Source organism: Tinamus guttatus, unplaced genomic scaffold, assembly GCF_059628265.1.
Source record: "Tinamus guttatus ecotype Peru unplaced genomic scaffold, ASM5962826v1 Tinamus_guttatus_pri_ptg000530l, whole genome shotgun sequence".
Taxonomy (NCBI): Eukaryota; Metazoa; Chordata; class Aves; order Tinamiformes; family Tinamidae; genus Tinamus; species Tinamus guttatus.
This window is the reverse complement of record NW_028289064.1, coordinates 4,599,393-4,613,847: the sequence shown is the minus strand read 5'-3', so window position 1 is coordinate 4,613,847 and position 14,455 is coordinate 4,599,393. Positions and strand designations below refer to the sequence as shown.

Below are 14,455 nucleotides of genomic sequence, written 5' to 3'. Positions count from 1 at the left end.
GGATAGGATGCATTATGGAAGGACTCATAAATATTTAATTCTACAAATAAAGGAATTGCTAAACTTAAAACTGTTCCCATAGGACTCAAGAGTATATACAGTCAACTTGATAATCATTTTTTTTCAGTAAGTTCAGTATATATGATAAATTAAAAGTAGCAGAACTTGCAGCAGTCTTGATTCATTTACATACTTCTCCCTGGTTTGTAGTTCTAGGAAAATAGCAGGTAAGAGTGGTGGTTTGTGTGAACGTTTTCCTGGTGTGTAACATTGCCAAAGTGCAATATGATCAGATACTTGTGTTGATTCATGCATGAAGCATAGTGGTTTTTTATGCTGACATGAAAAGCTGTCATGATGCTGCAGGAGTTATATAGGGCACATGTTCCTTACAAAGGTTATAATAATCTTTGCATTTCAGACTTGTAAATTATTAGAAAAGTAACTAGTAACTGAGCCACATACAAATTAACATATTTGCCTTCCCCACAGAAACCTGTGTAAGAACAAATTGCTCACAGAAAATCCTAAATAACAAGATAGCATAAACTTCATTCAGTTCATGCTGTAAGAGATTCTTTTGACTTTCTTATGACATTCTTTCTCCTCTGTCATTTCTTGTCTTCTTACATCATTCTTTTGTTTGACAGATCTTATCCACTCAGATTTTTTTTTTTCATCTCTCCATTGACAGCCTTCAAGTCCAGTTCTTATTTTCTGGTCGTTCTTCACATTCACATTTCTTTCTGCCTCCTTCATGTTTTCTTCCATGAGGCATCATCTTTTCCAAACAAACATCACCAAAGCAAATCTTTCATTCCTATTCCCTCTAGGTGCAATGTTTTTTCCCTGTCATTGTGAAGAAGTTCACTACACTTTTCAAGCTTGCAACTTTTTATTTCCTTCATCTTCTCGTAACCCTCTGTCTCAAATCCATATGCTCTCAAAATCTTGGGTTTTACTCCTAACACAAAATCTGAAAAAATAATTTCAAAAACTGAATTTGGATTTGGAAAATGCTAAATTACTTTTTATTTTCATTCCCAGTTTACAGAGTGCATTCAAAACACCCAGGTATTAAAGTTCTGTAAGTTGTCTATAACCAGTATGACAGCTTTTCTGGCAAAGCTTTCCCTGTTAATTAATGTTCCCAAGTCACATTTTGAGCCATGGTAGAAGATAAAGTTTGTTGTACTGATATTGTTTGGGCTGTAAGTGTAGCAATAGAACAAGATGAAAATATTTTTGAATTGAAGGAGATAAAAGGGAGGTAATGTAATTTCCTAACCATGGGAATTTTTATTAAAAAACATATAGAAACATGTGTAAAAGAAAGGATTCTTCCCTCTTACATAGGTTTTTGCTACATTTCTGATCACCTCAGTGGTTTGGTTTTATAGAGTAGATATCCAGACTTTTTTCATTTTAATGAAATATTCTTCCACTGGACAAAGTTAACCAAACACAGAATTAGGCAGAGATTCCTTTTCTTCTATGAATGCCTTCATTTAGGGCATGTATAATAAATCAGAAAAAGGAATCAGTGCATATCTTAACAAGGAGACCAAAGAGAACAAGGTCTTCCCACTTATTCTAGCAAGGATGAAGTTGTTCCTTCCACGTAAGATCTACTGATTTTTTCCTTTCTTCTTTTTACAAAAAAATACATATTTTCTATTGCTTCATTACTCTTTCTCATATACAGGTTAGTTTGCTGATGAAATAGTACACAGTTTATAAATAGGAATGAGCAACCTGTTTTGGAAATACATGATCCCTCCTGAGATATGTCTACTTCTGTATACATGTTTCTCAACCTAGTCTCTTTGAAGTTCACATTTCTGTTCTGTCTTCCCTATTAAGTTCTGAGTGTGAAGGAGATGAAATGTAAGAATCATATTTATATCACAGAATTACAGAGTGGTTGAGGTTGGGAGTGATTTCTTGAGATCATCTATTCCAACCCCCCTGCACAAGCAGGGTCACCTAGAGCACGTGGCACAGGATCGTGACCAGGTAGGTTTTGAATGTCCCCAGAGAAGGAGACTCCATAGCCTCTCTGGGCAGCCTGTTTGACTGTGCTGTCACTCTCGTGAAGTTTTTCCTCATACGCCGAAGGAACTCCTTGTGTTTCAATTTGTGCCTTTTGCCACAAAGGCACATTACTGGCTTAAGGTTAACTTGTTGTCCATCAGGACTCTGACATCCTTGTCCGCAGAGCTGCTGTCCAGCAGGTCAACCCCCAACTGTACTGGGGTTATTCCTCCCCAAGGGTAGGACCCTGCACTTTCCTTTGTTGAATTTCATGAGGTTCCTCTCTGCCCATCTCTCTAGCCTGTCCAGGTCTCTCTCAGTAGCTGCACAGCCCTTTGGTGCATTAGCCACTGCTCCCGGTTTTGTATCATCAGCAAACTTTGCACATGTGGGTCCCTCCAACTTGCTGGTTTATCCAGCCCAAAGTTCATTGACAAAGTATACATATACACACACACCGTAAATAGTGAGGTCACGCAGAAATAAGGAATAAAATGTTATGAGAAGATTGCACCTACCACAGTCATCACGTACAGCGTTCAGTCAGTAGCAATTCGCTTACATGCCACTGGCCTCTTTTATCACTCTGCACTTCGCCATCTTTCCATTCTTATTCTCCTTTGCCCTACTCTTCGTCCACCCTTGTCTTCTCCCATATAATCAACTCTTAATTACTTCTTTTCCCATTTTGGGAAAATAAGTCGCTGCTTTTTGGTATTTCATCCTTACCTAGGTAATCATGGCCTTGCTATTGCTGAAATACCGAGATACTGCAGACCTTCCAGGTTCTGCTCCCCGAAATGTCCCTGATACTCTATGCAATTACTGCAAAGTTTGGCTTTCCTTCAAATAACTGTCCCTTAACCCCCTGTGAAATCTTAGCATTCCTCACAGCACTATTTGTAACTTTTTTTAGCTTCTCACTCTATTACTTGTTATATCCATCATCCTCCTGTGCCATCATCAGTAGTTTCTCAGGTTTTGTTCAGTTAGCTAAACTTCAGGCCAGGGTCTGCATACCTTAACAGCAACATCTTTTTAAGAAAAAAGAATTTATAGTATTTTTTGTGTTGATGAAACCTTATGTTTATAAGATAGTAAAGAAGAATTGGTGCCTGTTTGATTATGACATATAAGCCAATTTTTCTTGTTAGAGTATTTCTGTTAAGAAAAGCTTTTGCAAAATATGCATCTGTGGACTTAGATAAGTTGCAAATGTCATTTAATTCTGAATAATTCTTGTAAAGCTGTGAATTAAAAGCCAGTGGTACATCCATTCATCCAATATGCTGCTTACCATTTATATCTTTGGGAACTCGCTAAAGCAGATAAGTCAAGCATGCCTCGGCTTGTTCTGCCTCTTTTTCAGAAAGCTCAGCAAGGAATTGCTTCATTTAGGAGATTCAGTCACTCAGTAGCATTTGCAAAGCTCTTAGGCCCTGTAGTATTGAGCTGGGAGCTCCTGCAGTCCAGACCATTTCTCTGCTCCCCACTAAAACACATCTCAGTTCAGTTCTCTCTTCAATGGTTATCAGTGGCTGCGATCTATGGCCATCCTGCATTTATGAAATGCACTACAAATGATCTTAGTGCATGAGCTTACTGGATAAACTAAAATCATCAGTTCAGATCTTTAATGAATATAAGCTGTCATATCTTAGTTCAAGCCAAAGAAGCTGTGACAATTTGCACCATAAAAAAAAACAGCTTAATAGAGTAAGGCAGCTTGAATAAGCAATATCCTTTCAGGCCCTCTATTTTCATTCTTTGTTTCATTTTGGATTTTTTCTTTTTTTTTTTTGAAACTGTGGTGTATAAGTAAAGCATGTTGTAGATGTAATTTTTAGTCACTACGAAAGCAGTACAAAACAAAAATGGTTGTGTTTGGTCTTTCAGTGAAAGAATCCTAAGGAACATTAAAAACATTGTGTAATGTACAGAGATAAGGCAATGAAATGCCAACCCTGGTTTCTATTTTCAGATTCATCCTTGCTTCAAGACTTCAGTCTGACTGGATGCTGATGCTGTTCTTTGCACACACACACTTGACTGTGACAGTCACTGTTGGGCTACTTCTGATCCCTAAGGTATTCTATTTTTCTGTCTTTTTTTCTCTTGCCAAGACCAAGAAAGATAATATAATTATTATGTAGAAGCAATTCTTCATAAAATTCTTTAGAAAATTCACTAGCAAACAAGAAAAGGGAGCTGCAAAATTTGACTATGATGCCTAAAATATGAAAATATATATGAGGCAGTCCTGCTTTTTGTACTTTTAAGTCCACTTTTCTGTTGCCGAAAATTTCCTTTATTATGCAGGTATAAATCATTCATTTTGCCTACCATGCTAAGACTCTGTCTTTTAAAAAGTTTAGCAAAACTGGTTGTGCCACTTCTCAAATTTAGAAGGCATTTGCTTGCTGTGGCCACATGAGATCATTCCTTGAGTTACCTGATTGACAAGTGTGAGCACTGTAGTGTCTCACCTTGAAGCAAAGGCTTGACATTTTTTAGATAGATTTGCTGACATTTGTCCACATCAACTGCATTTGCATTTTTTTTTGCTTGTACATGCTTTGTGGAGATTTGGTAGAGTTTGGAAACCAAATGTGCCATATTCAGCCTGCACAACGTGTACTCAGGGCTACAGCGGCTGAATTAGACATTTTCTCTAGTTGCTGATTTCAGATACTTGGGTGGCTGTGTGTCTGCCAGTGTAATCTGAAATCAGACAAAGAATTTGAAAGAGGGCGTGGGGAGACTGGAATGGACCATTAAATAAAATTGCAATGGGCAGCTCGGGCTGGCTGTGAGAGAGGAGGCTGGGATTTATCCTGGCCGATAGTGGAGACACCTTTGCAAGTCAGAAGCTTGGGACATTCCTAGGAGACTCTTGGCTCATAATACAGAGCCAGGTGTGGAGGTTGGTGAGAGGATGGACATGGGAGGGAGAAGGAAAGGGGCAGAAAGGCGGGATGCAGGGAGCAGAACAGAGCTTTGAGCTCTACAGCCTGTTTCCCATCTGCCTCAGGAAATGAAACTAAAACATGTCGGGCTCTGCGGTGCCAGAATACCACAGGCAGCTCCTCCTGTGCCTGGTGCCAGCCGTGGGATTTCACTTGGGCTTCTTTCTTGTGCCGTATCCTGGCAAACAAAGTATAATTTGATAATGACTCTGGAAATCGCCAATTCTCTGAGTCAAAAGATCAAGAACCAAAGAGGATATTAAAGATGTAAAGGTATCCATAAATAAGAATGCTGCACAGTTCCAGTTAAGGCGATTTTCATGTTAGTGAAGCTGCTTTTCCTATCACTTGCTTGTGGCGAAACAGTATACTGATAACTGTCAAAGATACATGCATTAAACAGTCACAAGAGGACACAGTGATGCAGTCTTAACAGTGAACAGCCTTGCTTTGTTTTAATGATTTTTCTGGTCATTAACAATAATTTTATTATTTTTTTTATCGTATGCCTATTATTACGTTGTTTTCAGAGATGCCTTTTGACACCAGCCTAGAAAGTGTGTTAACCTTTTAGGAACTGACTCATAGCTAGTGATCAACATTTCTATTTTTAGTTTTATTATCTATGTAACATGACACAGACTTTTCTTTCAGCATCCCAAAGAACTCAGGAAATCAAAAGAAAATCACAACGTTCCATTTATAGATATAAAATCATGAGGCCAGATGACTATGTGTGCAGTGATAACTAGGGATCAGTTAATTAATGTGAATCAAAAAGGAGCTGACACAACCTCCATCTGACTTTGGGTATGAACATTTGCTGAAACTTAGGAGAGAGGGATTAATTTGTCCCGTTCTAATTTCTCTTCATTCATTTTGTTTTGTTTTGTTTTTTGCTGTCTCATTTCTTCCTTGTTTTGGTCAGAATCTAAATGAAAGAATTATTTTCTACCAGATCATTCAACTGTATGGGATATAAAATAGTCTTATTGTTTGAGCAACCTAATTGGAAACATAGGTTGAATGTCTATTCCTGTATATTTTCATACTAGTTTAATTTAAAAGCAATTTAAAGAGGTTCAAATAGGCATGGAATTAAGCACAAGGAATTCTTCTATTGTAGATGTCTAAGCCTTTTCAAGTTAAGTCATAAATAACAAGAATTCCTTCTGTTCAATACTGGTATTCTGTAGGATGCTATTTATGTCAATGATGCCTGTAGCTGGTATCTTGAGTTAACACAAGTCACATGAAATCCATAGAAAGATCATCGTACACCTAAAATAGTTGATGTAAACTTTTACTGTTCACTGATGGCAGCATCTTTTTTATGAATACTTATTGCAGTTTTCACATTCAAGCAATAACCCAAGAGATGATATAGCTACAGAAGCATATGAAGATGAGCTTGACATGGGTCGCTCTGGATCCTATCTGAACAGCAGCATCAATTCAGCATGGAGTGAACATAGTTTGGATCCTGAAGACATTCGGGTATATAATAACTATAAAATACTTATTTTCAAGAACGTGTGCTTTTTTCCCTATCAGTTAACTCTGAATCGCATCCATTTGACCTGTTTTTACAGATACTAAATGAAACAGTCCAGATAGGTCATGTAATGATTGTGGTACTGGGTTCTGTAACATCTTTTAGATAAAAATGTGCTTGTGTGAAGAGAATCTGCATTAGCTGTTATAAAAAGTCATATGGGAGGCTGAAGAGGAGGAAACCATAGCAAAAGATGTTTATCAGTATACATAGGTTCTTTGAATTAGCTTGAAACACAGAGTTTGATGTCAGTGGGATTAGTCATTTGCCATCACTATATAATATATAATTTTATCAAACACAATAAAAAACGGAAAAAAAACTTCCATCCTATCCTACATGATTAAAGGGCTCTTCTGTCTGTAGCTTCTCTGACTTAACATTCCCCAACTAAAGCATAGTGGTAGAGTTCAGCAGGAAAACATGCAGCGTAAATGAGTATTAATTGCCTTTGCATGCTGTATGCTATGCTGCCATGCAGGGCAACCACGTTGTGCTATGATTTCAGTGTTGAATTTATTTAAAAATTAGAAAAAATGGATTAAAGTTCATGGAGAAATGGCATATTCAAGCATTAGAAAAGACAGGGAAAGAAGGTTAATATGTTTTTATTCTAATAGGTAAGGCACTCACTGGAGTGCTAAGTTGACTGGATTCACTCTGTACATACTAGCTTTGCCTTCACTTTGCTTTGCAGGATGAGCTGAAGAAACTATATGCCCAGCTTGAAATCTATAAGAGGAAAAAGATGATTGCTAATAACCCACATCTCCAGAAAAAAAGGTGCTCTAAGAAGGGCTTGGGGAGATCAATAATGCGACGTATTACAGAAATCCCTGAGACAGTCACGAGGCAGTGCTCCAGGGATGAGAAGGACCTGGTGGAGCACAGTGCTGTAAAGAATACTGCAGCACTGAAGAAAAACCCGCAGGACTCCACGACTTATGTAAAGCCAAAAGAAGAGACTTTGAAAAACAGAGTATTTTCATTAAAGAAGTCCCACAGCACTTATGATCATGTTAGGGATCAAACAGAAGAACCTAACAGCTTAACTAGAGAAAGCGTGGAAGGTCTAACTGCTGAGAATTCACTTCTGGATTCCTTGCCTGAGAATAAATTAACCAAAAAAGCTACTGAAAAAGTTGAAGCAGTGTCCACTGAATCAGTCCCTTTGGTGTGCAAATCAGTAAGCGCACATAACTTAAGTGCAGATAAGAAGCCTCTGCATCCAAGAACATCTGTGTTACAAAAATCGCTCAGTGTTATTGCTAGTGCCAAGGAAAAGACCCTAGGCTTAACAGGTAAAACGCAAAGTCTCGAAGAAAGCACTAAATCCCATAAATCTCAACAAAAGAATAAGGAGATCAACAAAAAACACTCAATCTCTGAGAAAGGGGAGCATAAGGATTCTCAGTGGAAGAACTCTACGCACTCTGAGGAGACAAAGAAAACCCATAAATCTGGAATTATGAAACAACAAAAGGTTAGTCAGACGCCTACAAATCCTGACACAGGGCCAGGTAAGTCTCTGCACAAGGACAATTTTGACATAGGAGAAGTTTGTCCTTGGGAGATATATGACCAAATTCCTGGTCCTGTGCCTTCTGACTCTAAAGTTCAAAAACATGTATCTATTGCTTCCTCAGAGTCAGAGAAAAACCACCCTTCCCAGCCAAAGGGGAAATCTCATCATAAGCTGAAGACAGCTGAGGGGTATCAACAATCCAATCAAAAGAGCTCAGAGAAGTTGGAGACAACCCCTTGGGAGACACAAGAGCAGCAGGCTTTTGAAAATGAGAAAAAACAGTTGAATTCCAAGTCTCAGGTCACCCCTGGGTTGAAATGTGAGAATGTTAATAGATACGTGTCCACTCCTTGTGCTGGGCAATATGACGAACAACCCCAGAAAGCAACAGAAAAGGAAAACCTCAATAAATTGGCAGAACAGAAAAAAAATAAATTGTCTGAGGCAAATGCGCTTTCCTCTGACTCCCATAAGCCAAGTAGTTACTTACAGAAACCTTTAGCATCTCGAGCTGAAGTCTGCCCTTGGGAGTATGATACACCAGATTTACCAAATGCAGAAAGAAGTGTAGCTTTATCAAAAACCTCTACTATAAGTGCAAATAAAACAGCAACACCTCGAAAATAAGAGGTTTTGAACTGAGGAGAGTAGCAACACTGAGAAGAAAGACAACATGAAAGAGAAGAGACTTAGGCCAGAAGGATCTGAAAATTCCTAAGGAGCATCACTTAAATCAAGAGAATCAGCACAACACATAAGCAGGAAATAAGCAAAGTAAATTATTATTGTTCTTATTGTTTATTTTTTGAGTGCCAACAGTGTGATTCGCAGTGTCCAAAATGTGGCCCCTGCTGCAAGGAATTTACTGAGTCAATGAAAGAAACCAGCCTTGGTGAAGTCACTATTTCAAAAGAATTTAAAAAAATGGCGATAACAAGTGCACACCGTAAATCTCACCACAATTGTTTCTGAATGCCCACAACTGGCTTTAACTTGCCCTTGGGACTTTAAAGATCCATTGGAAGTAGGGCACAGAAAATGTCCTGATGGCAAAATGGGGTATCAGTGAGCAGCTTATTATAATGACGACTTTTCACTTTGTGTATTGAATCTTGATAGCACTGCTAACTCAATGCATCCCAAAAATACATTTTATATAATGATTGCTCTCATTTTCTTATTAATGTATGTTTAAGTACATTGTTGTGTCTCATATTGAAGCATTCCAGATTGTATAATTTTTGCAAATAACTTTGATATTATATGACACAACACATTTATGCAATCTGCAGATACTTTATTCTTACTACAACTTAAAATACCTGTTACAGACTTTTTGTTTATATATAGAATTACAGTAATCTTTCACTGGCTAGGGAAGCCGTAACTTTTATGGGGAAATTCCTTTGGGCTTTGAGGGATTCTTTTTTTTTTTTTTTTTCCTTTCCTGTGATTTCTCTAGTGATTTTTTTGTTTTGTTTTACTATCTGTTATTTAAATTTATAGTTTGATACTGTAGTATTCAGGGGTTTTATACAAGATAAGTTGCTTGTTATGCACTTCCCTGTCAATCCTCATAGACTTTGTTACTAGCAAAACTCAAGTCGTCTGAGCTGCATATTCTGATAAATCTTAGGACAACTTATCTGTTGTTTGCTAAATATTGAAAAATATAATCTAACAAACTGGAATTCCTATTTTAATCCTTGTGACCTTTTTCAGTATTTCATACTGAGCATATCCTACTAAAAGAACCAAACAAGAATGACAACAGTATACCAAAAACTTATAACCTGTTTTACTGAAAATACACAGCTCTGGCAAATAGGTTGGCTAGCTTATTTAACACAACATTTAACATTTACCCCTATGGCAATCCTCCAAAAATTGGCCTTTGAGGAGAGAAATCCAAAACATTACTTTTCCCCATATATGCAATTAAGAGAGACAGGTGGGATTAGAAATGATGGCATCTCTCTCCTGCTGTCCAAAATACTTAGACTTGTGTTTATCTATACATGCATCTATAGTGAAAGTTAATATTTTATACAGTGCTAATTTTCGGTAATAGCTACAGTCCTCATCCTGCATATGAGCTTAATTCATAGATGGCCCATTCACATCTATGACCTTTAGTGCATAAACACTCATGGTAGGATCAGGGTCTAAGAGGTGTTGCGGAGGTTCTGGGAAGTAACACTGATAATGAAAAGCCAGATACCACCCTCTTCCATCTAAATTTAATTCCAGTAAAGTGCTGTTTACTAGAATTGTCTGTACATGAAGTAACCCAAAATAAAAGACAGACCCAGTCTTAAAGAACTTGTGCAATTTGAAAGAAGTGATGGGATTCAGTGGAAGAACAGGAAATGAGGATGATTTGGTAGGATGTGTTGTTTAATATATATATAATATATATATAAAATAGATATTTATATATGTTTAATATATATATAATGTCATATCTAATACACACATGCACATACACGTCTGTAGTATAAACTGATTTTTGTGGCATCATAGAAAAGGTGGCTTAAGATAAAGCTTGTTGAACAGAGGGACTTGGACACCTGGGCATGGGGAAGATGTTTCTTGTCCTTTAAAATGGACTGGAGAGTATGGGCACATCTATCCTGACAGATCAAGACAGCTCTGATCCTCCTACTGCCTCTGCTAAGCCTAACCTGGGCCATGCAAACACCTAAGCCAGCCGGAGACAAGACAGCTCAGATATGGGCACATTAGCCTTGCTCATAAACTCTACTGAAAGTCAGAGCTCGTTAATCCCAGATTGAAGTTGCTGGGCAACCCAGAGCAATCCTGGGATCATCTGCCTCCCACCACTGTGTTGTAGGCTGTGCTTTCAGCCTAACAGATCTGGTCTTTGACTTCCATGCATATCTGATCCTGGGTGCTTTGGACAACTGCAAACCCACCTTGCACACACAGTGCCACAGGCATCCCAAGGACAGCCTAAACCCAGCTCTGTGCGTGTGGCAGGAAAGAGACCAGGTTGGAGTGAGTGGGCCCAGGTTCTCCCTTCCCTGTCCCAAGCACAGAATTTGGCAAGAAGTTTTTCTGTCAACTTCAGCAGGATTTGATCGAGCCTTCAGAGAAGAGGTACCCCTAAATTTCCCTGCGTGGTGTAAGTCTGTCTTGAGAACTCAGCTCTTCAGGAGTCCTACCCCACACCGAGCCCTGTCTCTCCAGGGTGCTGGCAACTACCTTGAGCCTCTCCTATTCTGGAAAGGTGGAGGTGCCCCAGGAGACTCCACAGCTCCACTAGTGGGCATCGGTGTGGCCAGGGGACCCCTTGCAGCAGGTTGTCCTGCTCACAGCCAGTTGTCAGCACTTTGTCAGAGCCAGGTGCTAATGTTACACAAGACATCTGCGGGGGAATTGTGGAAGGGAATATTTTGTACAAACTCACAGCCCTTCACAAGGACCAGGTCCCAGCACCCTCCACCCGCACTCATCCTGCCCTCTCTTTTAGCCTTGGAGCTGAGCAAGGATTCTCAGCCTCTGCACTGTGGCGGTCATGGATGGTGTCATGTGTGTCAAGGGCAGGGGATCACATCAGCAACCACCCAGGCAGCACCCCTGTCCCTGCACTGCTGGCAGGATCAAGCCCTTCATGCATGAGCCACCACTGATCCGTCTGCACTTCCTCTCTCTTTCTTTCTTCCTCCTCTCTCTCTCTTCCCCTTCCTTCCTTCCTTCCTTCCTTGCTTCCTTCCTTTTCCTTCCTTCCTTTTCCTTCCTTCCTTCTTCCTTCCTTCCTCCCTCCCTTCCTTCACTCTCTCTTTTTATCCCTTTCTCTTCCTTTCTCCCTTATTCTTTTTATTTCTTTCTTCCTTTATTTTCTTTCTTCTTTCCTTCCTTTTTTTCTTGCTTGATCACTTCCTTGCTTTCTTTCTCGACGCTCTCTCTTTTCCTTTTCTTTCTCTTTATTAGATATTCAGAAACAAAGTCCATTCCTAAAGTGGTGTAAATCATCCCAGCTGCATTGCAAACAAAAGAGTGATTCACCATGCAAGGTATTGGCTGCAATATTCTTCTTGTTTTTTATTTTCTTTCATCCTTTCCCTCACTTCTTAAAAAATGTCTTTTATGGTTCTTTAGGCTTGTTGTAGTCAAATATCCTAAACCTGATGCAATTGGAGCCCTTTCTTTTAGAATGCAATGAGGCTTTCCCTAGTTTGTCTAGCAACTGATATGTGGGCTACGGATATAATTGGTACTTTAGGTTATTTTGCACTTCAGAAAATGAGGGGCCAAACTTCACTCAACTATTATATTTCACTATGATGCTGCTAGAAACATTGCTTAATGAAGACATACTAAGTTAGACATAAATGATGTTCTGTGTTTCATAGATTTTTCTCCACCAGCATAAATTGGCTAGATTGCTTAGTTGTCTTTTTCTGGAGTTTCATTGTCATTATTCAGCCAAGAGAAGTGCAACTCTAGAATAAAGATGTTTTCTAGCAGATCTGTTAAGAGAAAAGATAATAAATAATAAAGTCACAAACATTTGCTAGGTTGTCCTTTTAAATGCATGTGCAAGCTGCATTTCTTCTTTATTTCTAAGCCATGGTTTATAAATAATTAGATTTATACCAATTTCATTAGATTTGTATAATTTATGCAAGATTATACGCTTTAAAATATAAATTAATACACACCTATCATCGGCTTTGGTGGCATCATAGACCTGCAACTGGACAATACTTTTATATTTGCTCTCCTTAGGCTTTTGCATGCTTATGACAACAGGCAGGCCTGAGAAAACACTGCCTTTTTGACTTTTAACATTTTAGCTACTCCAAGTTGTAGGGTATATAAAGCTGTAAGTCTCTTCACTTTATAATGTGGTTCTTATAACAATGTTATCTGGCAACCTACAGCATCCACCATGAAATACTTAATAGATTTATGTTGTAATGTGTTGCAGCATGTAAATAATGTAACTTCTCTGCAATAAAGCACATTTATATGAAAGCTGTCTATGACCTTTGGTGTCGTAATTTTTTGAAGTCCTGATGAATACTAAGCAGATGTCTCATTAAACTTATAAGTAAAAATGAGTTTTCCAGTGTATGTGATCTGATCATGTCATTACCTCACATTTTCTGGATGTAACCTTTAGACAAAATGTGGTATCGTGTTCAGGATTTTGCATTAAGGAAGTAAAACCTTGCATGAAGAACATCTCCCTCTTTTCAGTAGCAGTAACTTATAGACTAAAACCCCGGATCCATGGTATGTTCTCTCTGAATTTAAGGGCAAGTAGAGCATTAGAAAACATTAAAAGCCTCTAGTTCACCTGTGTTATACTTGTGCATGAGAAGTAAAAATCATTTAATGTGGAAGAGTGACTAATGTGAGGAGAAACTAGTATAAACTTCTGAATGGTCTGAAGGTCATTAGAAAGTTATGTGCTGTTTTTCAACAGAGGGGAATTACGGAAGATCCTGGGAAGTCATCAGGCAGCAGTTTACAATAAATTAAGTTTTCTTTTGCATATGGTATAATTAAGTTGTTGCGCTCATTCTCACAGATTGCTGTGAAAATCAGAGTTCAAAAAGCATTAGACAAGTCATGGAAGAGAAATACATCAAGTTCCATGAAAAAAACGTGAGCACAAACTTAATCAATTCCTGATCTGCAGAATGTTGAACAGTGGGAGACTTGTCTTAGCAGGAATCACCGTGTTTTCATTCCATTAGCATTAACTCCTGGATATGATGCTAGATAAACATTTCATCCAATCCAGTACAACCTTTGTGTGTTCTTATGTCTGCATAAATACAGCTAGTTAGTCTTAATTAGTTTATTTTCATTTGTCATTCCTGTTTTTTTAATGCCCCATTATTTATGTAGGAGATCTGATAATTTCTTTTACAGGCTTACATTCACTTGTAATGAATGCGTCGCCATCCAGCACTTCCTGGGTTTACACACTGCCAGTTCTGAGTCATGATACTCAGGAGTGACAGGAACATGATGTAGAGAGAAGAGGGAAGGGAGTTATTTACATTCAGTAAATAAATTTTGAAAGAGTTCATACCAAACCCCTCATAGAGCCCACCCATCTCTAAGGCAGCTTGGCTTTCTCATACTCAGGGGACATAACCCATAGTGGCCTTTTGAAGACAGCTTCTGACATCTTCACAGATCTAAGAAGTAAGGAAAGGACTTCCAAGGTTTATTGCTTTGAATTCTGGGGGAACGGACTACTCATGGGTAGTCTCATAATGTTGGTGTAAAGAATTTGTGTACACATGCATTCACACACAAACAATATGCTTTTTTTTAGGCAAACTGGGTGCCCATAAATCTATGGGCCCGGATGGGATGCACCCAAGAGTGCTG

The 14,455-nt window shown here is 38.5% G+C and overlaps 1 protein-coding gene across 1 annotated transcript in view; it reads left to right on the top strand.

The window, feature by feature from the left end:
• The window catches only part of GPR158 (G protein-coupled receptor 158), a 184,749-nt gene extending 174,264 nt beyond the window's left edge, over positions 1–10,485 (top strand). The window contains exons 9-11 of the mRNA XM_088534014.1: positions 4,016–4,121; positions 6,351–6,497; positions 7,253–10,485. Coding sequence (XP_088390140.1) covers positions 4,016–4,121; positions 6,351–6,497; positions 7,253–8,707 — 1,708 coding nt within the window. The 3' untranslated portion in view covers positions 8,708–10,485. The remainder of the gene's footprint in view (positions 1–4,015; positions 4,122–6,350; positions 6,498–7,252) is intronic.
• The last annotated feature ends 3,970 nt before the right edge of the window (positions 10,486–14,455 follow it).